The sequence below is a fragment of the Phasianus colchicus genome, chromosome 17, assembly GCF_987193195.1.
Source record: "Phasianus colchicus chromosome 17, bPhaCol1.hap1.1, whole genome shotgun sequence".
In the NCBI taxonomy this organism is placed as follows: Eukaryota; Metazoa; Chordata; class Aves; order Galliformes; family Phasianidae; genus Phasianus; species Phasianus colchicus.
Genome location: NC_143452.1, coordinates 1,170,854 through 1,197,519, shown reverse-complemented (window position 1 = coordinate 1,197,519; position 26,666 = coordinate 1,170,854). Strand labels below are relative to the sequence as shown.

General features: G+C 42.6%; 1 protein-coding gene across 11 annotated transcripts in view; it reads left to right on the top strand.

The window, feature by feature from the left end:
- The window catches only part of PHF20 (PHD finger protein 20), a 65,189-nt gene extending 38,615 nt beyond the window's left edge, over positions 1 to 26,574 (top strand). For 6 of the 11 annotated variants that reach the window (XM_090151920.1, XM_031605638.2, XM_031605637.2 and 3 more), the window contains 9 exons: positions 736 to 918; positions 3,832 to 3,930; positions 6,595 to 6,756; positions 7,369 to 7,538; positions 12,759 to 12,858; positions 16,703 to 16,898; positions 19,193 to 19,592; positions 22,023 to 22,206; positions 24,065 to 26,574. In XM_090151920.1, the coding sequence (XP_090008046.1) occupies positions 736 to 918; positions 3,832 to 3,930; positions 6,595 to 6,756; positions 7,369 to 7,538; positions 12,759 to 12,858; positions 16,703 to 16,898; positions 19,193 to 19,592; positions 22,023 to 22,206; positions 24,065 to 24,207 (1,637 nt within the window). In that variant the 3' untranslated portion in view covers positions 24,208 to 26,574. The remainder of the gene's footprint in view (positions 1 to 735; positions 919 to 3,831; positions 3,931 to 6,594; positions 6,757 to 7,368; positions 7,539 to 12,758; positions 12,859 to 16,702; positions 16,899 to 19,192; positions 19,593 to 22,022; positions 22,207 to 24,064) is intronic. The other 5 variants (XM_031605643.2, XM_031605641.2, XM_090151922.1 and 2 more) reach the window with 3 other exon arrangements.
- The last annotated feature ends 92 nt before the right edge of the window (positions 26,575 to 26,666 follow it).

The window sequence follows — 26,666 nt, the reverse complement described above, 5'->3', positions numbered from 1 at the left end:
CATGCAGCCTTTGCTTTTATCAGCTTCAGCTGCCATCTTCTGTGTCCAGGAGTCCTTCAGTAGAAAGAGTTGCTGTTGAGGCTGTTAACTGCTCAAGGGGCTTGCTAAATGAGAGCTAAGTAATTTAACTTCATCTGCAATTCTATTTACTATCGAAGTCATGTCTGTCTGTTTCATGACTTTATGAGCTTTAGGTGGCAGTTCTGAGTTCTTGCATTTCTTCTGGCTGAAACACTTGGGTTTTGGTGGTATGTACTTAAAACTGCTCTTCCTCAGAGCATGGAGCATCTATGTCTCTTCTGTCTGCTCGTTACAAAGCACACTTGAGAGCAGGCTGTGGTTCCTCTATTTACATCAGTAGGAGCCCTTTCTTCTCTTCTGAAAGAAACTGTCATCTAATTATATCATTGCTGATCCAAACTGTTTCTCTTCCTGTCTTTCCTCAGAGCCACACTATTTCTGGAAGAATAAAGCTCTAGGGAATGTATTTACATTCACTGTTTCTTTGTGCTTTCTTTTTTATTTAAAAAAGAAGTGACAACAACAAAAAAACCTTACAAGGCTTAGTCTTTAAGTCAGCTTCTGCTTAAAGCTCGGGTCACGTTGCTGGGACTGAGTTGAGCAGTGCATCTCTTCGGAGGTGCTCTGTAGGGCCAGCCAGGACTGCTGCTGGGGAAGGAGAGTTCCGTTTTGAAAGTATGTAAAGTTTGGACCTCATCTTTATTCTCTTTGTAGATGCTCCTCTACACATAGCCCTGAGGAGTACCTCATATAGAGGTGAAAAAATAGAAAAGAGAAGAACTGCTACTGCTGTAAGTGCATTAAATAGTCACCGATACTCTGTTAGAGGGCAAACCAAGGAGAACCACGTAGTGAGATCGCTCCGGAAACCTCAGGAGAAACAAAGAGGTGAAAATGGTATGCAGTTTTAGTTCAAAATGAACTCTCACAAGCATTGTTAGGAACTGATATACGAACATAAAGCATTTTGTATGCCTTCCTGTAAAGTGGTGATTTTTTTTGAGTCTGTGTTATGAATTGTAAGTGGTATTTTTCACTGCTGCTTTGTCGTGGTTTCAAATGAAGAATCAATACAGCAAGACTCAGACATCTTTTTGCTGTACTCATTGGGTTTAAATGTTCCTGGTTACGGTGCATAACACTTCTAATATATAAAAATACAGAAGTACTTTAAAGTGAGTGAGAACACTTTCACACCTGTTTGCTTATTTAATAAATACCCTTGGTTGTCCAAAGCATTATGTATTTTAAGCAGTCTTGAACTTTTTGAGATTCATGAACTTAAGAAATAATAATAACTCTTTAGAAATTACTTAATCTGTCATAATTCTTTTCTTCTGATATAAATACCTTTTGATCTTTTCAAATAGTCTGTATTCTGTGCAGTGAAAAAATGTCTGGGTGATATCACTTCACCTCTGTTCGGTGGTACAGAGTGAGCCCTGTTTATCTAAATCTGCTGTAATGCAGGTGGATAACAGCCATACACATGAAAATAATTTCCTGCATACCATCAGATTTCTTACAGCACTGTTTTATTTCAGATTTGTAGTAACAATTTGAGCCACTGTGAGAAAGATATAAGAATCTGTGTATAGTTTACTTCATTTGTTACAGATCTTTGTTCAAGAAAACTGTAATGTTATCATTGGTCTGATTCAGTGGGGTGTTTCTTATTTGAGAGTATGGCCTGTAGAGATTAGCTGGACCTTTCACTGTGGTGTTGGTGGGGTGTGAGAGAGTGCTCATCCTGATCCTCATTAGTCTCTCTCTACCACTCAAGGAAATTAAATGGGGTTAAGATTTTTTAATACTTCTGGCAAAAATTCCTTTTATATTAAAAAAAAAAAAATGTGATGGTGATGAATTTATATGATTATGAAATATGGTTTGCATTTCTTCTTGGTCTTGCAAGTCTGTGAAGCTGTTTCTAACTAGCCAGGTATTCTAGTGAGAGTTCATTAGAATTCAGCGTGTTTACAGGAAATGATTTGGGGCAAAATACACAAATATTTGGATTTTTTTTTCAGTTTTTTTAAAGACCATACTGGCTAGTTCAAGGGGAATAAGCATGAGACTGAGGAGTATTTTTTTTTTTTTTTGGTCACACTTACAGCTGATGTGTTGAGTGATTGAAGAAGCATACTTTGACCTCTTATGTGCCATGAAACAGATCAGGTGATCTGACCATGCAGTCTTCCATTTCCAAGTGGAAGGGTGCAGGATGTTCCTTACTGTGTTGACCTTACTGTTATTGTCCTTTTCCTAGAAGAATAAAATGATGAGAGTTACTTGCATCTCTGCATATGAGCTGCAAGAAGGAAATGGTCCCCAGAGATTCCCAAGCCCTGGAAAAATAGGAGGGATGAGACAAAGGGAAGCCAGGTGTAGCTGGAAGTTTGTTGGGGCATACGTACGAACTTCTTCCTCTAAAATCTCCATGCGTTGCAGGAAGGAGATCAAAATTGTTTTCAGCTCTGCCAAACCTGTTCCTCTGGGATCTGCATGACAGGCTGCTGTGCGTGGCTGCTGGCAGCGTGCAACTTCAACAGCCTTCGTTAATAACAGGAAAACGAGGAACACGAGCAGCAAAATTACAGGCCTTTGCAAGGCCTAAAAGAAAGGGGTCATAAAATCTGACAGCTCTTTTGAGGAGATGCTGATGTTTTGTCTCCTGCATGTTTCATCACAGCTGGCAATCACCCACATGTCACTGAGGATTCTGGTTCTCAAGGTGGGCTGCTTGCGCCACAGCAATACAGCCCTACGTTGTGAGTTAGGGGGTTACTAACAGGGCATTATAGGAGGTTAGTGTAATACTCTGGTGTTGTTTTGTGTCCTGAGTTGGGTTCCTAGATCCATGGGAGAGCATTTCTGACAGAAGAGTGTCTTCAGCTGCTCACTGTGATAGCAGCGAGCAGTAAATGAAATGGCTCTCTGGATGGGGTGGCGAGCAGCCTGATGGCTGAGTGCTCTGAGCAGAGATGGAAGGCATCCTCTCACGTGGCGCTGTGTGGTTGCAACTTGTGGTCTTGGCAGTGTTAGGATAACTAATTTAAGGAACTATGCAAGTATCTAGACATTCTGCTGCAGAGGGCTACATTTGAAAGGAAGCAGTTAGAAGCAAGTGACAGGAAGTAGCACAGACTTGTGTGCATTGCCTGGCAGCAGTTGCCTCCAGCAGAGGATCTGGAGACATGCTTTGTGGCTGGGCTTGATTGAAAGCTATCACCTAATTGTTCAAAAAACTGATTTTTATTCCCTTAAAAATAGTGTGGGCTGCAGATGGTTCAGTTGGCTATGCCTACTGTTCTTTCATCATTACTGAGTGGGAGGTATAAGAAGCTGCATCTCTTGTTCTGTTTTTTCTATGGAAGCCCAACATTTAAGGAACTGGAGTTGGGAGAAAGGGGAGTTGAGTTTTTGTTCTTATGTCAGACTTCTGTCACAAAGCGACTGAAAAGTTCGGCAGTAAGATTTTCAGTTACAAATTTGAATTGCTTAGAAAAGAGATATAGCAGATGCCCCAATAATTTCTAAGGGCTCGACCTCTCTGTATAACTAGTAAATGGTGCTTTACTGTCTACTTGTTTTCTTCTGCATGGTGTTGTAACTTAGTTATGGGAGAATCACCCTAGGACTTCAAACAGCCCAATTCTGGGGGCTGGCAGTTCTTATGAGCAGACTTTGTGCTGGTTTTTTTCCTAGTGAACTGGCCATGGTTAACTGAAGAAACCTTTAAGAGAATTAGTAAGCACAATGGGTGTGTATACATCTTCAATATTAAATTGAAATGTTGTCTAATTTCAGCTGCTAAAGAACATGAGAAGAACAAAGAAAGAAAATCCAAGGACTATGGAAGGTCCAAGGCGAAGAAGAAGAAGAAAAAGAAAAAGAGGACTAAGCCTGGTAAAGTTTTTTCCTTCTGTAGAGGAAAATACTTCGTTATCTTCTTTTTGCCTGTTACCCAGTTCCATGCTCATAAGAGATGGCATTACAGATGAGACCATCTCCTTCATTTATCAATTAGTTCTGATTTCATGTCATTAAGAAATAATTAAGATCAAATAGTGATTGGCAAGATGATTTATTTCCTGATTGAGGTGCATCATTAAGCACTTATAATGGCACAGAGTAAATCTAACTCTGCAATCAATGTGCTAGTCTAAGTCTGGCCTTTCATTATTCAGTGTACTTGTATGCAGGATTAACCCGGTTATAGAAGGTACAGGTTCCCTTGGTTCACTGCTGAGTTCCCCTTGTACCAGACTTTGACATATGAGAGGTAGTCGTAGGTTTTCTGTTCAAGTGATGGGGTTTGAAAATGCTGATGGGTCCTCATTTTTTTTTTCACTGTTTGCCTTCTGAGTGCTTAAATCTTTGCTCATTTTCAGAGATTTTGATAATGAGCTCTGTTAAACCTGTCACATCCTAACTTTTCTTGGACAAGCTGTCATGAGATAAATGGGGAAGAGAACTAGAATGACTAGATTGTACTGAAATAAATAATTTTATTAAATTTTTGATGACACAGTGCCTACAGATATGAGGTATTCTGCAAGTCCTCATTCGTGAACTTTGCGCGATAACTTTACAAATAAGCATGCTAAGAAACTGCTTGTCCCTTTTTCCTTGGGTTTTGAAATGTAGCATGTTGGCTTCTCAAGACTCCCTCAAGCTTTGTAAGAAGACCCTGATGTCTGTACCAGATGAATTGGGGTACCTGTGGAGGCTAGTTGTATTCTTGGGTGCTGTGTCTTAGCTTCTGCAAACTGTATGTTCACCATTTCAGTGTACAAAAAGTGCAGCATGTCTTATTTCTGAGCGTTTTGGAGCAATGCTAAGATCTTTTCAGTAGCTAACTACAGTAAGGTCAGTTTGCCATTTCTAATCTGTTCTTGTCAGATCTCATCAGTAATCTGCAACATCTTAATGTGACCTCATTGCAGCCTTTCAGTACCTAATGGGAGCCTATAAACAGGAGGGGAGTCAGCTCTTTGAAAGGGTAGATAACATTAGGACAAGGAAACAATCTTTGAGGTCCCTTCCAACCCCGGCCATTCTGTGATTCTGTGGTTCTTTTCCTTTCTCAGTATACAGATTATTAACAGTTCCACTTACTAGAGTAAGTTGAGGTGCATGCAGTGACTGCAGCTGGAGCAGCCTTCTATTTTGCTGATGTCTTTGTTCTTTAGTGAAGGAACCCTGCAGGCTTCCCACAAGTTGCTTTTATGGAGGGTGCTGCCTCCCACTGTGCACAGCCAGGTTTGATGTATGGGCCAGAACGTGGCAAGCTGGTACTTCAGAGAAGCTGTTCTAGGTGTTTTCTCTGCATGTTCCTGACTGTGACTTTTCTAGTCAGATATCCCATTTTGTCTGTAGGCTAGGAAGAGAGAATCTCCTTTGTAGCCCATGGTACTGGGAAGGAAACGTGTGTGAATAACTGGGATGTTAGGGAGAGGTCTTCAGCCAGCAGTGCTTGTGTAGAAGTGGTTGCAATACAAGAGCATTTGTAGACACATTCAGTCTGCAGAATAGCTAGATTTGGTTTAGCCAGAATTTTTAGCCTTTCTGACATCAGTGAAGGATGATTAAGCTGTATAAGGTTTTTATTGGTTCATATGGTGTCTTTCTTGCCTCTTGGTTAAGAGTCTTTCAGCAGCATAGTTAATCCTTGAGTCCTGGTATGTTGAAGTGGATGCTCCATGAATCATTCATGCCTGTTGTAACCAGATGAGGTTTAACAAAAGCAAGTGTAGAGTCTTGCATCTAGAGAGGAATAATTGCATGCATCGGTACAGGTTGGGGGATGAGCTGCTGGAGAGGAGCACTGCTGAGAGGGACCTGGGTGTCCTGGTGGACAGCAGGTTGGCCATGAGCCAGCAGTGTGCACTTGTGGCCAAAAAGGCCAATGGCATTCTGGGGTGCATTAAAAAGAGCGTGGCCAGCAGGTCAAGGAAGGTGATCCTCCCCCTCTACTCTGCCCTGGTAAGGCCTCATCTGGAGTACTGTGTCCAGTTCTGGGCTCCCCAGTACAAAAAAGACAGGGATCTCTTGGAAAGAGTCCAGCAGAGAGCCACAAAGATGGTGAAGGGCCTGGAGTGTCTCTCCTATGAGGAAAGGCTGAGTGATCTGGGTCTGTTTAGCCGTAAGAAAAGAAGACTGAGAGGGGACCTGATCCAGGTCTATAAATATCTGAGGTGTGGGGGGCAAAGTGGCGAGGCCAGACTGTTTTCAGCAGTGTGCGGAGACAGGACAAGGGGAAATGGCCAGAAGCTGGAACATAGGAAGTTCCGCACCAATGTGCGCAAGAACTTCTTTACGGTGAGGTGAGGAGCAGTGGAACAGGCTGCCCAGGGAGGTGGTGGAGTCTCCTTCTCTGGAGATATTCAAGACCCGCCTGGACGCCTACCTGTGCGACCTGGTGTAGGGACCTGCTTTGGCAGGGGGTTGGACTCGATGATCTCTGGAGGTCCCTTCCAACCCCTACGATTCTGTTACTAGATGTTGTTTTTCTTCTGTTTTTTTTTCCTTGACCACAAACTTCTAACAACAATACTTACAATTTTACAGAGTACTCTGCTAGTGAAGAAAACACAGATATTTCACAGGAACTTTCTCCTGAAAAATCAGTTGTCACAAAAAGTATTTCTTCAAATAAATCATCTGCCCACCCAAGCACACAGCTGCAGTGCTCTGAGTCTGGACACCATCGAGGAAAATCAAAGACGAATGGTAAAATAGCTCTTTGGCTGTTCTTATGAGGACTGCATGCTTTTCTGATGTCTTTCTGAACTATGTTTAAAAAAAAAAAAAAAAATCTCAAGTAGACCTTAGTGACCTCATAATATTTATAAACTGAGCTCAAAAACTGGCTGCATTCCAGATTTCATGATCTTTTAGTGTCTTGATATTTGCTGTTACAAATTAGTGCAGTAAAAAAGACACGTTTCTCTCCTATTATTCTTAAAGCTCAGGAATTGCCACACTTACCCTGTTTTGAACAAACTATTAATGATGGTATAGAACTTCATAGAATTCTAGAATGGCCTGGGTTGAAAAGGATCCCAATGCTCATCCAGTTCCAACCCCCTGCTATGTGCAGGTCGCCAACCAGCAGCCCAGGCTGCCCAGAGCCACATCCAGCCTGGCCTTGAATGCCTGCAGGGATGGGGCATCCACAACCTCCTTGGGCAACCTGTTCCAGTGTTAATAAAGAAATTTGATGTTCCTTGAATTAAAAAATGAACTGGCACATTTAGAAATGCATGTCTATATATCCAGGGTTATTTGGGAGTTTTTTGACCTTTCTGTAACTACCTGGTATTTGATTATTTTTTTGTATAGAGGAGGACACCATGAGTGAGTCATCTATGGACAGCTTGCTTTGGAGCGACGATGACTGCAGTCAGGATGTTGATGTAACCACAAATCCTGATGAAGAAGCTGAAGAAAGTGACTTTGAGATTGTTCGGTGTATTTGTGAAGTAAAAGAAGAAAATGACTTCATGATTCAGGTAAACGTTCAGATTTTGTTATTGAGGGAAGTGGTTAAGCTGGAGGAGATCTATGAAAGTTTTTAGTGGTTGGTTTTGTCACTTGTTGGGATTTAGTGTTTGTGTTTTGTTTTAGAAAAATGCAAATCTACAAGAAAAAAAAAACAACCTTGGAACACTTCCTAGGTTTAGAGAATATACATTTTAAATTAGTGGAGTGGAGTTTTTTTGGAAGCAAAACCACATTCTTCCATTCAGCAGTGTTTTCTGTAGCTCCTAATCTGCATAAAGCCATCTGTCCATTGTACTCTTTGTAAATTGAGTGTACAGAAAACTCACCAGCCAGAGCAGTGTCTGTTGTCTGACCACTTAACACTGGTGATCAAAGGTCTCTTTGAAACTGACCTCTCTGTTTACTCTCACTTAGTCATTCTACCCAATTTCTATTCATCTCAAAGACAGTTTTGGTGTATATTTGATTTCAGCTCCTTTTGCTCCAGTTTATTTTTCTTCTTCTCATATGAGCTGTGTGGTCTCCTTCAAAAAGTCCTCTTAAGCCTTAGAAGATACAGGAAAAAAAAGCCATGCAGGGACTTGGTATTTCATGCTCTTGAATGAGCTTTTCATAGTTGCCCTTCTGAAGAAATGAGCTTTATTTCAGGAAGCTTCCATACTTCTTTCTTATGGTGGGACCTCAGTTCAAAGTGACAGTAGCGTAGCTGTGGGCTCACTGCAGATTTTAAGGTAATTATGAGATTATTTTGAGGTGTTTGTTTATTTTTGAAAGTTTCATGACAGTGTCTGGATTATATGCTTTGGGGATTACCTGATTGTCTCTGTAGATCTTGTCATAGACTGATGGCAGGTGAGTTTTTTATCTCAAAGCAGCAGTGACAGCAGTGTTTCACAGAGCATTGTGAGTGGCTTATCAGTGTGTGAACATCATTGGATGAGATGCATTCAAATGTGGTATTCCATAAAGCATCAGCTCTTCACTTCTTTGGTTTTCTAGGCAGATACTTCAGATGTCTTGTTAGTGGAAGTTCTGTTGGAGAATTGTCCTGGAAGCAGCAATTGCCATTCTTGGGCACTGCCTGACAGAGTAATAATGAAGTTTGCACTATTCTGTTCACAACTGTGGAAATCCTTGGTGCTCTGTTCCCAAAGCTTGGTTGTATCCTTGAAGGCAGGCTGACTTCTGAGCCATGTTTATTTACTATAAACATAACATTGCTAGAAATTATAGGTGGGGCTAAAAATTATTTGTCAGGCACATGAAACCCAGTCTGCAGGTTTTGTATTCACTTCCCCAGGCATCCTATTGTTAATTTTTGTGAGGTTTAACCCCCCTTGATGGAAGGGGGGTTAAACAGGCTCCTGGGATAGCTGTTAGCATATTGCAGTGAGCTGAGTTTTTATGTTCAGAACTAGGAGGAATGGAGTAGCTGGCACAGCCTGCCTTGCAGCCTCTGCTCATTTCTGGTGGCCCTTGTTGCTTGAGTAGGGGCAGAAGCCTGGTAAGGGCAGAGAGTGTGCACTACTTGGGTTAGTTTTAGTGTGAAGAATTGTTGGCTACTGCAGCAGGTGTATAGAAACACCTGTTCTGTCCCGAACATCAGCAGCCTTTTCTCCAATTTTCTTAACGCAGCTGGGCTTGGGTTCTATCCTCAGCAGTCAAGCTTAACTTGAGTGCTTTTCTTTGGTCTTTTGTACTGTTTAATAGATGAGTTGCCCACGAAGGTCCAACACCTTTCTTGTAGTGGTTAGTTCATTCTGATGTACGGTTTGCTTTAGTGTTGGACCCTGATGCATGCTGAGATGTGCCTTGTGCCCTGGTTGGGAAGGGAGTGGTGATGGGCTGCGCTCAGAATGAGTGAATGGCATCTGGGAGTAGAAGAGGAAGAGGAGACAGAAAGCTGTTGGCCGTAACAGGAGGCTGGCTGCTTTTAGAGGAGATGGCTCTATGAGATGTTGAAAGGCATGGGCTGGACTGTGATTATTCCAGCAGAAGTAGTCTCAGTGCTGGTCTACAATTAGAAAATGCAGAGAAATGTCAGCTGGGTCAGAACATAGTCTAAGCATAGCTTCCTTGTAAGGTTTTGTGAGTTGCTGCTTGCATCAGTTTTCTAGGCTTAAGTAATTGGGTGTTCAGTTGTTTTTTTTTTTTAATACACTGCAAAGGTTTTAATTTTTAAAAAACAAACTACACGTTCTGTGTAATAGGAGAGCTATCTAGGAGAGCAGTTATTATCTTAGAGAGATGCAGATGGGCAGCGTGGCAAGTACCTGCATTAGTGATAGGGATGGGAACAAGGAGATGCAAAAACCTTGTTAACAGGCCGTAGGGCTAGCAATGCAGATAACCTAAGGTACTGAGTGCTGTGCTCTCCATACCTTCTGGTCAGCCTGTAGTTTTGGGGGAAAAGGTTTGAACAGTTTTAATTGTTGGTATGGAAATGTTTGGGTTGGCTCTTCAGTTGTGGATCATTAATACAGGGAAAAGATCCTCTCATGTGCAGCTGTGGAACTATGATGAGGGGAACTCATTTTCAGAGGTGAAGTACTGGAAGTACCCAGAAAGTCAAAGGAAAATGTCAGTTATCGTGGATTTGCAAGGAAGAAAGATTTTCTTCCCTCTTTCCTGTAGACTTTGATACTTGGAAATGCTAGTTTGGAAGTGTTTGCCCTTTTTTTTTTTTTATTCTTCTTTTTAGAAGAATATTGTCTTTGCACTTGTTGAGGTGTTTCTTCTGTCCTTGCTCATTCCTCCATAGTGATCTCACCAAAGAAAACAGATGGTTGGGGCACCTGCTTGAGCATGTACCTATAAACCAGACTGCTTTGACTTGAGAGCAAAATTAGGAAGTAGAACACTTGATCCATGCTTGTGACTGGAGGTTCAGCCTTCTCATGATGCATTGTAGTATCTCCTTACAAGAAGTACAGTTCATTTTCTCTTTGAACTGAGCTTATTTTCATGAATGTACCCAATTAAGAATTAATGAAGAAAAAACAAGTGGCAGCATCTTTTATTTGCTTGGAAGGATGGGGAACCTTAACATTTAGTTGGATTTCACCCTGTTAAGCAGAGTTGGCTCCATTTATCGCTTCGAGTTCATAGTAAATCTCCTGGTAAATTCAGCTTAAGATAACTGATAAAATACTCTTCCCATATCTTGAACTTGTCTTATGTTACCTCAAGCAAATTTTGCATAGAGATTGTTCATTAGCAAAAGCACAGATAGATTTTGTAAAGCAAGTACCTGTTTCACTTAGTAGCTGTTTTCAAAGTGGTTTTTTGATTTATTGATTTATTTTTTATAATCTAATTTATCAATCACTATGATTTCATTCTAGTCTCCATAACTTCCTCTGGGGGTAGTAGTTTTGCTGCTTTGCCTTCTATTGCTTTGGAAAACACAGGACTATATCTTTAAGATTCTACTTGGGGCCCCCCCAAAAAAAAGACCAGATAAAATGACATCATCCCTTCTGTTTCTTTTTGTACATAAACATCAGTGAACTTGTGTGTATAAGATAGAGAATTCTGTGCCTCAGTGTCAGTGCCTTTGGAGGACATGGGTGTGAATAGAATCAGGATATTCTGGTTGCTGAGAAGCTGCTTTAAATATATGTTCTGTTGGGCTTGGTTATTTCTTTCTTGCTTGAAATTCAGCTCAAATGTTATTGCTCACTTCTGCATGTTTTTCTCTTCAAAATTTCTTACTTGGCTTGCTTTTAAATCTCCTTTCTGCTGCTTGGGCAGGGGTATTGACATGGACCCAGAGCAGCTGAGGCAGGAGGTAAATGTGCAGACAGAGGAGGGAGCTGTGTATTTCACTGCCTGATTTACAGGGCGCAGGTGTGACCAGTCCAGGAGCTCCCTTCTCGTTTTGTAGCAGGCAGGCTGGTTTTCTTTGTCTCTCTTCTTTCTAGGACAGCTTTCTCTAGCTCCTATGTGTCTTACTTTGTGAACAGGGGATGGTCTCTGCATCTCTCCTGAAAACGTCTTCCTGCCTTAGATCCCCTTTTCCATTTTGTAAGGCCAGACACTAATAGTCCCATTTCTCACAAGTCTTTTCTTGCTGGCAGTTTCCTGTGCTCCAGTTTCCTCCATGCTCAGTTAAAGCAGATGACATATGCAGAAGCTGGTGGTGCCTTCCCATCTCTCTTGGCTGGAGAAAATGCTGCAGATGAGGAGAGGGCATTAATTAGGTGTTGGCCAACACAACTGAGGTGCTTACCAAGCTGGTGTTTTGCAGGTCGAGGAGCCTCTCATATTGCTTGTGGTTGCCATTTCTTCACTTCAGCTCATTTGAAAACTTTTGCTAATATAGCCATGGTCTCTGCATTCAGCTTTTGGCTTGTTCTCCATGATATCAAGATTACAATCTACAGTTTCACTGCTCATAGGAAGAGGAACTCTAAATAAACACCACACAGTTGCAAATTAAAAATGACTTCATATTCTTATGTGTGGTTTTGTCTCATGTTCTATTGGCCTTTAGGCTGCAGTTACGGTTTGGGCTGCTTGTCAAGGCCAGAGGAGGGAGAAAAAAGAGGCAGAAGCAGAATGTGTGGGTGTAGTTGTTCCTGCCTTGAAACTGCAGATATAAGTACAAGGATTACAAGTTAAGTAGTGTAACTGCACTAAAAAGTAGTGCCAAAGTGTACTCAGCCTTTACCCATAGGGATAAACATCAGAAAGTTCTTAAAACTTCAGGATTTTTTCTTCTCTATGAATAAAGTGCCCTTGTGGAAACGGGTAAAATGCTAGAGGTACAATGAAGCACAGGGTTGGCTAATTCTGTGTATCATGAATATCCCTTTGATTTTACAGTTAAGTGTGTTAATTTGTTGTTTGAGGGCAAAAAATTTAAATTAGAAAACTTGATATGTTTTTATAAAGCTCAATTTTATGTTGTTTGCTGTCCTTGATAACATGTGCATGCATCTCCTAAAAGGTTTTCATCTCCAAAGGGAACATTTTGGTACTTGTCAGGATCTCTGCTTTGACTGCATAATTTGTCCCATCTCTATAAATCATGTGAAAAATGTGGGAAGGACTGTAATAGCATTGCAGTCTGGTTCTTTAATGTATTGATTTGAAGTTGCCAGGGAAAGGACACTGATATACCTTGTTGTTTTAACATGTGTAGATGATGCATCTCTTAGTTGAGCATCTCTTAATTGAGGTAGACATATTGAGCTCCACTGATGTGCACTTCTTGATTTTAACAGTGTGAAGAGTGTCTGTGCTGGCAGCATGGAGTCTGTATGGGTTTACTGGAAGATAATGTACCTGAGAAATACACCTGCTATATTTGCCAAGATCCTCCAGGTACAGAAATTTTTTAACTTATGCAATCTTCTTAAGTATGTAGTGACTATTAGTTTATATACTCCTGTTAGAAAGATTAAACTTTTTTGCTTCACTAGCTGTGTCTCTTCAGAAATGAAATTCAACTTTATGAATCTGTAACTGAGTTCATGTGAATGCACAAGTCAGTGTTGTGGAATTACAGCTGGACAGGAATGGAAATCAATGTTTAACTGTGGCCATCTGTGTCACATTTGTCAGTAATAAGAATTGAAGTTGATTCTACTGCCTGGCTACAGAAAACAAATTAAAAAAACACACAGGAGAATTCAGTAAAACTCCTTATGATTAAAATGTAGACACATCTTAAGGGACATGACTGCAGCTTTCTTCCAGTGAGGCCAGGATTATGTGCTGGTTAAAACAAACCAGCAATAGGTCTCAACAGCTGTGATGTCCTTGGCTTGTTTGGAAGAGGCACATCTATAAATATAAATGGAAGTAATCGTGGGTAGTACAGTCAGAGTTAATTAAGCAATGCATCTTCTACTCCTATACATGAAGCTGAATAGTTTAAAATGTCTCTGCTCATCTTATGCAGCAGATAAAAACTGCCCTTTTGACATGGGTTGTTTCTGGCTTCCTTCTGTGTGTTATAAAACCTCACTGAGTGTGGAAATGCATGAGGTTTGAGCTTGTGTCCATGCTCACATATGATGAGATGCCTGGGTTGTCAGCCTGCCTCATCACAAGGCCTCTTGGCTTATGTCAGAGGTCTCCAAGCTTTTGGCTTGCCTGGACTGCCCTGAGTGAAAGAGAATATCTTGGGCTGTATACAAAATATACACTATTGGTAATGTATATAAATAAAAAAAGAAGTTTTGTTATTTACAGCTTTATTAAAATATCAAAAAGAAAGCAGCAAACCTTTAAACTAGTGGGTTGGATGCAGAGTTTAGGTGCTTATTTGGGTAGTGACTACTGCTTTTCTTGACAACTACGTACTCTTCAGACACCTAAATTGTTTGCTTGTGGCTAAGCAGAGTTTGTGCACTAACATCATTTGTACTCATAGCAAAGAAAAGACACTATGCTTACATACAGTTATCTTAGCCAAATAATTTATAATCTTTAAGGTTGCATTTATTATAATCATTAATGCAGTATTTTGCACCCAGGGCTCTAACCACTTACTTTCAGGATGCTTTACTTTGGATCTAGTTTTGGACCCAGCTGAGGTCATGTGCAAGCTGAAGTTTTGCCATCACATTTGAACTTCATCAGAATGCTTTCCAATGAAAATCAACTGCAGCTAGCATTTAATTTGCTTAACTAATTTAATCACTTTTTTTTTGCTTTGAAGATCCTGAAATTTTTTTTTATTTCCAAAATAGGTAAAAAATTTTGTCCAACATTTTGACTGAAAGCTACAAAGTGGATTCTCAGTTTCAGTGAACATTTCCTTAGCTTGAAATGAGCTCAGATAGAATTTATGAATCTGAAAATTTTTAAGTTATATTTTAAAAGTATATTATTGAGTAAATGCCTTATTTAGAAACTTCTCATTTAGTCCCATATTGTCAGCAGTAAAAGCTTAGTATAATTATGCCTAAAAGCATAATGTCATTTTAGATTCTTTTTGAGCCAGGTAGCATTTTTAAGTGATTTGTGTTCAGTTGACATTTACTCTTGCTTAAACGTAGTCAAAATATTGCTTGTTAGATCATAGATGCTTTCAAGGAATAGGAAGCATAAATTGTTAGAAATCTCTCCATCTTGTTAGAGCATTTACACAGGAAGAGAGAGAATTGTGTCCACAAGTACACCCTCAAGTAAACGATGTCATGAAAAACGATGTCATGAATAGGCTTTGGTTGGGTGGAATCATAGAATGGCCTGGGTTGGAAGGAACTTTAAAGACCCTTGAAGAGCTTCTGCCCTTCTGCTGTGGGCTGGCTGCCCAGGGCTCCATCCAGCCTGGCCTCAAATGCCCCCAGGTATGGAGCTCTCACACTGTTCTAGGCAGCAGTGCCAGGGCCTTACAGCTCTCTGAGTAATGAATTTTCTCCTCGCTTTTAACTTAAATCTCCCCTCTTTTAGTTTAAGGCCATCCCTCTTGTCCTGGCACCATCAGACTGCATAAACAGGAGGGAGACAGACTTCTTCTAAGCTCCCCTCGAGTACTGGAAGCGGCTGCACTGAGGTTTCCCCAGAGCCCTCACTTCTCCAGGCAGAACACCCCCAGCTCCCTCAGCCTGTCTCCATTGCAGGGATGCTCCAGCCATCTTTGTGGCCTTTTCTGGACCTGCTCAAGCAGATCCACATCTTTCTTGTGCCAGCAGCCCCAGGACTGGACGTAGCACTGCAGACAGGCTGTCACAGGGGCAGAGCAGATTGGGACAGTCCCTTCCCTGCCTGCTGGCCCCCTCTGTTGGTGCAGCCCAGGCTGCAGTTGACCTCTGGGGCTGTGAGCATGCGATGCTGGCATGTGTCTGGCTTTCCATCCGCCAAGGCAGAGCAGATAGCCTCCATGCTGTTCAGATAACCATGAAGTTTTAAAACTCAGGAGCTTATTCTTCTTGATTGAAGTGCATTTGCAGCTGGGAGCTTTTGTGACACAAAAATAAACACGGGAATTCTGCTGGAAAATGAGGCCTTTTGGAGGTGTTGCCTCAAAGCATCCAATACTGTCCACTATGCTGCTCAGTGGCTGTGTGCTCACAAGATGCTCTTTGGATTTGTCTTTAAGGCAGAGGTCTGGGGGTGAATGTAGGGTTTCCTTTATATCCATGGATCTGTATATCAGGCATGATACAGATACCATTTTGTTGCTATTTTTAATTACCTGCCAGAAGAGATGTAAACAACTATGAGTAATTTCTCAGGTATCCAGAGTTTTGTTGTTTCACTGTGCTCTGGGTAACAGCACAGCCAGTGATGCTTCCCAGTGGGTAGGTAGTGCAATCCCCTGGTTTCATCCTGCTACCCAGTGACTTTTTTTTTTTTCCCAACAACCCCCTGACTGCTGCCATTTTCTAATATTAACCTGCTTGTACTGGAGACTTCTGTGCATATGGTTCTGACTTCTGCAACATCTCTGGCTTCGTAGATGCTGTGGCTGGGGCAGTGAATGGGATGTTCTCAGGGCACTGAACTGTCACCTGAAAACATCTTCTGCAGCAGCACAGTGCAGAGATGGGGGAGGTTGAGCTCTTGATAGTTGTCTTTATTTTCATTTTTATTTACTTGTTTCTTATAAATTAATCAGTTAATAAGTTCTTTGCTCTCCTTCAATTTCTTTTACTCATGCACTTGCCATTTAACAATTTCATTTCAGCTGTTGTTGATAATCTGACCTTTAAGCTGGAATTAACATTATTAATAGTTTAATATTGGCAAATTCTTCACCAACGCATTAGTGATTCCTCTAAAATTTACATCTGAGTGAATGTATTAATATGTGCACAAAACTGGTAAAGAAAGACCGATTGTCTCTCGTGGCATTTCTGTCTGCAAAGCTGTATCCAGGCTGGCTGTAGTTATAATCAAGGATACCCTGCTACAATCATACATTTCTCTGTACATCAGCTGCACGTGTTTATTGTGGATGTGCTGTGGGAATCAGAGTCTGAATGCCCCTGGCTTTTACAGCTGGGCCAAGATTTTCTTGACTGAGGTACCATTTTGCTTCCCACGTACAAGTTCTTACATCTCCAAAGTTTTGTCTGCTGTCATGAGATCGTTATTAGTGCTGCTGATAAGAGCTAGTAGGCTGCTGCAAGACAGATAATCACAGTTACTACCAGTAATGTTAATGTGCTGTAGTTAATGCTGCATTTTAACACGCTCATTACTGTTGCTTTAGGTCAGAGGTCCAGCTTAAAGTACTGGTATGAGAAGGAGTGGTTGAGCAATGGCCACATGCATGGCTTAGCGTTCTTGGAAGAAAATTACTCCCACCAGAATGCCAAGAAGATAGTAGCCACTCACCAGCTTCTTGGTGATGTGCAGAGAGTGATAGAAGTACTGCATGGACTGCAGCTGAAGATGAGCATATTGAAGTAAGCAGTGTTTCAACGTGAATTAGATCTCAAGTAGTAGAAAAATAACAAGAAATTCAGACTTGTGTTTCTCTGCAGATGTACATCACTGTTGTTTGAATTGCTATTGTTGTGTTGGATAAGTGTGGTGGGGAGTGTAAACTGACTGTGTGAAGAAGAGTTGGGAAAACAAAAAACTAACAGCACCTTTTCCTAAAGCACTGAAATAGAGCACAGCGTATAACCATGGCAGTGTTCTTAAAACACTTAGTTCTCTATCCAATAATTTTAAATCTTAGCTGTTTGAGTAGAAATTATGTCTCTTTTAGCATAATTTGTTGCCCTGTAGAAGAAGAGCAGTTGTACCTTCAACAATCTGTAGTATCTCAGTTCTGTGCAAACATGGTACACTAGAAACAAAAAACAGCACCAACGTTGTTCATAATCCCTGTGGAAATCAATAGTTTTCTGTTTGAGGTTGCCCTTGGTTCTGATGACTGAGAGGTTTTTTCTAATCCACATCTAGCAGTTTCAGATTGATTGAATAGCATTTATAATCTATTCATTGATAATTTGCTCAACAGCAGCTACTTAGAAAACAAAGCTTGGAGTGTTTCCACTCTCTTTAGTCTTTTTTTTCCTTAAGTTTAATCTGTGGTGTTGCCACTGACAGTATTTTGAATGCTTAAAGCAAGAAGGTGCCAGTTGTAATATGAGGTTTTGCTTTTCTGCTGAGGTGTCCTTAAGTCAGATCTGGAATTACCTTTGTCTTGGGTTGACTGGAGCATAAATATCTTAAGACCAGTCTGTAAGCCTTTTATTCTTAAATAGCAGTGCTTTAGACTGTGATTTTCATTTGTCAATTGAGATTTGCCTAGTGTTGTGGTCTGGAGCACTGGACAGATATGTGATTGTTGTTACAGGCTTTGTCACTTTTCCATTCCCACCCTGAAGTTGTTGTATGGTCTGGTTCCCTTAAAGATGGTATTCCTTGCTGGAGACTGCAGCCCCAGATTTTTTTATCATTGCATAAATCAAAGAGGATTTTTTAAAAAAAAATTTTAAATCACTGAATTAGAAGAATGTAGATCTGCATCAGCAATATAACCAGTCTGGGAGAGATGATCTCACAGTCACGAGGAGGGTGTTGCTCAGTATTTCAAGCAGGTTGCATGGGATCAGAGGCACTGTGGCAGGTTTGGTGCAGCCCTCAGAAGGGAGCTCAGGCATTCAGCATTCTTGGAAGAAAATTACTCCCACCAGAATGCCAAGAAGATAGTAGCTTCTTGGCATACCCAAGTACACTTGGGTAGCTGCTGTGTCATCTGCCAGCATTCTGCCTTGTGCAAAGAATCCCCTGCTGCTTTGCTCAGCAAAGAAAGCCTTTAGGTGCAGAATGTCTGGAGCTGGAGCAGAAAGCTCTGGTGAGTGAGCACTTGGCTTTGCCTTTTCTAGAAGTGCATTCAGGGTACTTCACCAAGGGTGTGACAACAAACAAATGTTGTTTGTTATTTGTGTGTAATAATCTGATGGCTATAGTTGTCCCTGCTGCTGGAATAAATAATGCTCAAAAGAGATTCCATATAAGTCAACTTGAATACAAGGAAAATGAGAATTTTTATAAAGGGCAGCTGGGGGGACTGTGACATGTTGGCATATCAGGTGATACTTCTCCCAGTAATCCCATGGGTGTTTAAAGGGAAGTTAGATGTGAAGGAACTGATGAAGTACTACTACACCCACCCTGAGTCTGCCACTGTTATTATTTGAGGGTTATACAAAATCAGCTGATTGAATTCTGAAGCTTTGGGGGCAACTGCAGGCAAAAATCTGAAAGTAAGTGATTGGAGGGGGTCTTGCTTCACTGGTATAGAAATACACTTTATATTAATAGATTTTAATTTGAGCATTCTTGACTTGCCTTTTTAAAACACTTCTAAAGCTGTCCCTGTGAAAATGAGTTAATGCTGTTATCAAATTACAAATAAGGAGGCAAATCTCTGCCTTTGAGGGCAACGTTGGTGAAATCTTACATTCACATCTTTGAAGTTTCATTCTTTACCCTTTCCTTAATGCCAACACTTGCTTCACGTACCGTGTTAGAGAAATGAAAATAATGAACCTAACAGCACTGATGATGCACAGTGGAGGTCAGGGAAATCATCTCATTTCATCTTATTGCGTATTTTTGTTGATACTGATGACTGAAGTGTGTAGTTTTGCAGGTGTTCTTGCTTGATTTCTTTACATGGTAATACAGCCTACTCAGTCATTTTAAGTTTGGTGGATGTCTGACTACTTTTGTGTTTGAACAGAAATAAAGAACATCCTGACCTAAAGCTCTGGTGCCATCCGTGGAAGCACATTACGGTGGATGAAAAAATCCATACGAAACACATCATTCACATTGAAGAAAACTGTTGCAAAGAGGAGACAACGAGTTATAGAACTTGGAATGGGACAGCTGAGAAACCCTCAGCCATTCCTTCTGTGGAGGAATCTTACATCACGAGTGAACACTGTTACCAGAAACCTCGGGCCTACTACCCTGCTATAGAGCAGAGGCTGGTGGTGGAAACAAGAGGTGCAGCCATGGATGAGGGTGTAAATAGAATAAGGGAAAATGGGGATGACGTCCTGTCGGAGAGGCTCGGCTGGAATCTGGACCGAGAAATATGTAAAATGGAAAATGAATCCAAACACAATTACTCCAAGGTATCTATATTAAATAACCCTCTCTGCGGAGAGAATGTGTTTGTCTGGCAAAGTGCACAACTCATTAGCCCTTTTAATGGTATTTAATTTATCTGTTTCATTTTTCCTGTCACAATGCTAAATTTAGGCTGCTGGTACACATTCAAATAATAGATGTAATCATCTCCACCATTTCATCCCAAAAGTTGACTTTTGGGTTTTAAATCATCTGTACAGTCTATGGAATGTGCACTGTGGTCTACCAACACTTTGTTGCTCCTTACTTGTCTGTGTTAGACAGTGCAGATAAACTCTAGGGAGAGAGCATGGCAAGCACATATGGTACTCTCAAACACATTGCTGTTGTAGCTTTTGGTTATTACCAGCTTGTTCTTGCATTTATTTAATAATTACGTTAATTAAATTGATTGCACGTTCTTCAGGCAATGTGTAAATAAGGAACTTGTAGTGATGGTTAGGAATAATCATTGCTGAATAGTTCAGTTCTTTTCCTGCTGAAGCACTCTAGATTTCTGCTTCTCACGATCAGTTAAAATTTCAGCTCCATTAGGGCTAGCAAACTTGTAGCAGAGGCCTCTCTGCATTGCAGTGATGGGCTTCTCTAAGGTGCTGTCAGGTCATGAAATACAGTCTGTCAAATGTTGGAGGGCCTCGGGAAGTACTGACCTCCCTGGTTTTTGGAAGAGACTCTGTTTAGCTTTTATTTTATTTCAAAAGAACATGTAAATCATGTTCTCTCTGATTTCTCTGTCAAATCCATTGGGATGGCTTTTTGTTTCCCAGAAAGACATGTTTCAGTGTTTTGATCTCTTAGGAGTCTTTTTCTAAATCCTGTCACATCTCAGAAAAATGATGGAAGAAAGCATGGGAAGAATGATCTGCTGACACAGTGCAGTCAGGCTTTTTCAGTTGTCTGGGTGTTTTGATGGAAGTTACAGAAGAATTGAGACTAGATTCCTTCAGGAAGAGCCCCTCCTTGCTGTAGCACAGCTTTCTCTTTGCTTGGTTACTGTTGTGTTTGGACAGGTGGCTTGGGCAGGTACACTGTTGGCTGGATAAGGAACTGGCTGGAGGGCTTTGCCCAGAGAGTGGTTGTGAATGGAGCTAAATCCAGCTGGAGGCCTGTCATGAGTGGTGGTGTTCCCTGGGGGTTGGTGCTCTTCAATATCTTTATTGATGACCTGGAAGAGGGCATTGAGTGAGTGCACCCTCAGTAAGTTTGCAGATGACACCACGTTGGCTGGATGTGTGGATCTGCCTTTGGATAGTGAGGCCCCACAGAGGGATCTGGACAGGCTGGATCGCTGGGCTGAAGCCAATGGGATGGGGTTCAACAAGACCATGCCAGGTCCTGCACTTTGGCCACAACAGATCTAGGCAGGCTTGGGGCAGAGTGGCTGGAAGACTGCAGAAGAAACAGACCTGGGGGTATTGGTCAACACTGGGCTGAATGTGAGCCAGCAGTGTGCCCAGGTGGCCAAGAAGGCCAATGGTATCCTGGCTTGCATCAGAAATGGTGTCATCAGCAGGAGCAGGGAAGTAATTGTCCCACTCAGCTCTGGTGAGGCCGCACCTTGAGTGCTGTGTCCAGTTCTGGGCCCCTCACTGCAAGAAAGACATTGAGGCCCTGGAGCGTGTTCAAAGAAGGGCAACAAAGCTGGTGAGGGGTCTGGAGCACAGATCTTTCAAGGAGCGGCTGAGGGAGCTGGGATTGTTCAGTCTGGAGAAGAGGAGGCTCAGGGGAGACCTTATTGCTCTCTATAACTACCTGAGGGGAGGTTGTAGTGAGCTGGGGTCAGCCTTTTCTCTCGTGTAACAGTGATAGAACTAGAGGGAATGGCTTCAAGCTGCGCCAGGGGAGGTTTAGGCTGGGTGTTACGAAATACTACTTCTCTGAAAGGAAATGGGCTGCCCAGGGAGGTGGTGGAGTCACTGAGCCTGGAGGTGTTCAAGGAACGTTTGGGTTTTGTGTTGAGGAACGTGGTTCAGTGAGTACTGTTGGTGATAGGTGGGTGGTTGGACTGGATGATCTTGTAGGTCTTTTCCAACCTTGGTGTTTCTGTGATTCTGATTCTGTGTTTAAAGGAAAATTTGTGGTGTTCTCCTGGACACACAAATATTTAGTGCAGCGTTTTCCAGCAGGAAGTTTGCAGGAAGTGAGCTGCAAGTATCCTTTACAGCTCAGTGTTATCTTCCCAGAATAAGGTGCTGGAGAAGCTGCAGAGATGAGGTCTTAATAAAACCACCATGAGGGTCTGTTGTTGATCTGCTTTTGCCTACACTGCCTTCACATTTCTATACTCTTTTCTTTCTGTCTCCTGCTAGCCTAAAATTTGTGAAGCCATTAGCTTGGGTCACTGCGGGGACCCAAACAGCCTGTCTCACCAATTCTACATCACTTACAAATATTGACATTTGTATTTCTGCCAGGTAAGAGAGCCTGCATCTAAGAAAGCCTCTCCAGAGGAAGCTATTGAAATGAAACTGCTGGAAAAGGACAAAGAAGGAGTTGTGAACTCACAGCTGCAGTGGCAGCTTAATCTTTTAGCTCATGTGGAATCTCTGCAAGATGAAGTCATACACAGAATGGATTTCATTGAGAAGGAGCTAGATGGTAGGTAGCATTTTTCCGTTTAAAAAAACCCTGCATTTTGTTCAAAACATGCTGGCTGTAGGTTTTCTTCTGCAGACCTAAAGAGTGATGAGCATTAAGCTGTGAGATGTACTGCATTGGGTAATAGAAAGCAGACACTTGTGGTGCTTGGAAGGTTTGAAAACAACATAGAAGATCAAGTTATACCATGAAGAATTTAATTCAAATAAAAAATCCTGCTTGCATCATCTCTGAATACTTGCATCAGATGATGTAGTGGAATGTCTTTCATATCTTGTTTTTGTTGTCATTTTCCATAGTGCTTTTGTGTCTCCAAGCTTTGCTGTTCTTTGGGGCTTGCTGGCTGTTCTAGCCTCTTCTATATGGCCTCTCCAATGTTTTCCTGGTCTATTGTGGACAGTTCTCCCTTTCATTGGAGGGTGTGGGTAGAAGGGACATGCTCTCCTTGGCCTCACTCTTCTGACCAGTTTACTGCCTTATTTTTCACATCCCTCACCAAATGCAGTTTCATCTTTGCCTTGATTTTGCTCATCCTATCTCTGTTCATCCAGACGACAACCCTGTGCTCTGCCCAGCACACCTCTCTGCTTCCACTGCCTGTACATTTCCTTCTTACCCCTCACTTTGAGCAATGTGTCCCTGCTCAGCTGTGCTGGTTTCCTGCCTCCTCTGCCTGTTTCCCTAGGCTGGGGGATGGAGAGCTCTTGTGCTCTCAGGCAGGCATCCTTAAGAGATGCCAGCTCTGCTCAGCTCCTCTGCCCCTGAGGACAGCTTCCCAGGGGATCTCATCCAATAATTCTTTAAACAGCTGGAAGCTGGATCTTCTGAAGTTCAGAGCCCTGTCTTTACTTCTTGCCAGGCCCATATTCCTTGAGATCTTGAACTCCCTCACACTGTGATTGCTGCAGCGCAGGCAAACTCTAATCTGAACCTCATTAATGATTTATTTTACACTGGTGAGCACCAGATCTAGTAGTGCTTCAGCACTGATTGGTCTGTCCAATACCTGGACCAGGAGGTTATCCTACAGGCACCCTAGGAGTCTCCTGGATTGCTTGCTGCTTTCCCAGCAGAGGCACCGGGTGGTTGAAATCTCTCATTGGGATGAGAGACTGAAAAAGTGTGATGCCTGTTTTAACTGAAGCAAGAAGGCTTTATCCTCATGCTCCATCTGATCGGGTACCCATAGTTGACCCAACTGCCAGATGTCCTTTGAGCTCCTGGTTTTTAACCCACAAACTCTTGACCTGAGTATGGCTGTTCCTCAGAGGCAGCTCTTTGCAGTCTGCCCACCTCTTAGCATGGAGGGCAGCTCCCTTGCCCCTCCTGCCCTGCCTTTCTCTTCTATAAAGCTTGTAGCCCTCCATCTTGGTGCTCCAGCTGTGCAGTTTGTCCCACCACATTTCTGCAATAGCTTCCAACCCCTCCTGCCCTGGGTGCTCCTTGATTTCAGGACCCTCCTTTTACACCGCGTCCCCTGCTTCCCTGCAGAAGGTGTCTGCACTGGAGTTGATTGCCTCAGAGATTACAATTCTTTATTTACCAGTCAGTTCTTTTAAGACCCCATCGTAAGGCATTCCAATAGTGTGATCTTCCTAGCACCACGTGCTGTTGTCTCTCACTACTTTCTCCTGGGAACATCTGAGTTTTGTCCTCTAAAACTTCCCTTAAATGTTGAATTGGTTGTTTAGTATCAAAAGCTCTTCCTAATGATGAGGAGTCACTCTGTGGCATCTCAGCGCTGTTAAATCTTTGCCTACGTTTCTCAAGATTGATGATGGATGTAAAGAACTCATTCTGTGGCTCAGAGCAACCTATCTGAGAACTGAAGGAGTGCCCCTTCTGTTTCTCTTGGCAGTTTTGGAGAGCTGGCTGGATTACACGGGGGAGTTGGAGCCACCCGAGCCGCTCGCCCGCCTCCCGCAGCTCAAGCACTGCATAAAGCAGCTGATCACGGACCTCAGCAAGGTGCAGCAGATCGCGCTGTGCTGCTCCACGTGAGACCAGGAGTGCTGGGACTGCAGAAAGCGCGGCGTTGGAGCGTCCGACGTGGAGAGCTCTGTGTATTTAAATGAAGTTAGCATGCTGGTTGCATGTGATGCAGATTGACTTCAGGGATTTGTGAAGAGGCGCTGCTCAAAGAACGGCCAAAAGGTTATTTTATCTCATAATTCCGGGGCTATTGGGCAATTGTAATGATATGGAAGAGGTTAATACTGTTGTCTTCAAAGGTTGGTGTTGGTTGATTAAATTATACTCAAATTTTCACTCCTCACAAGTTGCTCGTGGAAGCGGTAGACTTCTCATAATTAAATTGACTAAAGTTGTGCCACTGAAGAACAGAGTTCTAAGAGCCAAAAATGTTCAGTTGACAGAGGTTGTAAATAACTTTGCATAGTTTCAGTGACTTGTGTCATGTTTTATTCCTTCTGGTTTATGCGTAATGCACACTGTATTTAATCATTAGGAAATGTTATAACGTTTTTCAGACCTAGTAAGTATGAATGCCCGGCTCCCAGCTTTGGGCTGCCACGTGGAGGGCTGCCAGGAGCCCAGCCAGCATCTGTCACAGCAGAAGGCTGCAGTGCACTGCACTCACATTCAAGATAAATGATTGTTTCACATTCTGACTGCGTCACTCACACAGTGCTGGGGCTGAGCCTCCTGCTGAGCTCGGTGCCGTGGGGCTGTGCTGCTCTGCAGGGGAGGAGGGGCTGCAGTGGCGTTGTGTGGCCTTCTCCCATTTGTTAATAGTTGCCATTCCGGTTCTATTTTGAAATGTAGACTTTTTCCAACACTCGGGACGTGTTCATTGTAAAGACTTACTATGAATGTGCGGTTTTGGGAATCAGTTTGTTTTGTATTTGTGTAAATAAAGCCTCGATCTATGCATGAGGTACTGTCCTGAGAGGCAGTGAGTGGGTTGTTATCTTAACAGTGTGTGTTCACGAGTTCCCTTTTCTACCTTACGTTTTAATGTCCTGGTTTGTATTACTCTGTGAAGCCAGGTGAAGGTGCTGCGTGGATTCAGGTGCGCTGTGCAGTCCTTGAGGCAGTGCTGTGCTGTATCAGAGGTGTCGAGAGCCTTTCTGCTGTGGATCAGCACTCCGTCAGCAGCACTGCAGCTTCACTTTCCTTCCTACCACAGCTGGGGTCACCATACAGAATGGTGAAGGTGTTTTTCCATGGAGAGGGCATCCTAAGAGAGCTGCATTGTGTGACAGTGCTGCTGAGGGTGGGATTGGAGCTGCACTGAGCCCATCCTGCTCGCTTACTGCAGATGGTAATGATTTACTATAGAAACTCCTACAATAATAATTGTAACATTATCTACACAGGGAGTGTTTTAATCAGTCCCTGCAAAGATGAAGTAACAGGGCTTCTCTAGGTAGTCACTGCAGCTTTGTGCAAAGAGTCATTTCAGGGAATAGTTAGTCTGTTTCATAGTACGAGCTGGTACGTAATGGGCACAACGTACGTACAGCAGGAAAACAAACTTCTCTGTAACACGGTTAGAATGAGGCTTACGTGGCATTGAGGACCCACTTCACCCTTTGAAGATGAGCACGTGCTGGGCTGTCTCACTGCTGCTGTGACCCCCAGCTCACGGCCGCCATGGGGCAGGGCAGCCCAGCAGCATGGTGTGGGCAGGAGGGCTGCGGGCAGCTGTGAGGGTGTGGGGCTGTCAGGAGAAGGGCCAGGAAGGGGAACTCTATGAGACCTGCAGCAGGCGCTCCCACGGGGTCTGGTGGGATGAGCATCACTGCAGCGCCACGGCTGTGCTTGGAGGCGTGGCAGCAGTTCCTGAGCTGCCCGTTCTCCTCAGAGCTGAACTTCTTTCCCAGCGACTGCTTTCTGTGCATTCACTTTGAGTGTTGGCGGCGCCGGTTGGATTTTGCTCAGGGCAGTGCTGAGGAGGTGGGGGAGAAAGGGGGCTGTTCTGGTGGCTGCGTGAGGTGGCAGATCCTGGGCTGGCAGCACAGCCAGGGAAGAAGCCCTTGCAGATAAAGACTGAAAGTATTTATTTAAACTAGACTAGCATTTCTCATGTTCAGGAAAGGTTCTTTATTGTGCTTTGGATTCATTTTGTCCCTGTTTCTGTAAGTTTCCGCATCGTTATTTCGTAGCCTGGGCCAACTGTTGGGTCTGGCAGGTCACTTTTGTGTTCTTTAAATCACTGGTAAGTGAATGCAACGTGGAGCCTTGATGAAATGAGCAAACATTGCACTGTGGATACGTATTTGTCTTTGTTTATGCACTATTAGAACTGAGGGCGCTGTATATAGGATTTTGCTTTGGAGCAATATTTGCGAAACTTGAAAACTTCTGTATCTTGGTGTTTGGAATAAATAAATAGGTTTTTGTTGGTTAAGTCTTAGCGATGTCTTTGTTTCAATTAATGATTCAATAAAATAACTTTGGCTTTGTGTCTGTGGTCCAAACCACTCAAGTGGCATCTG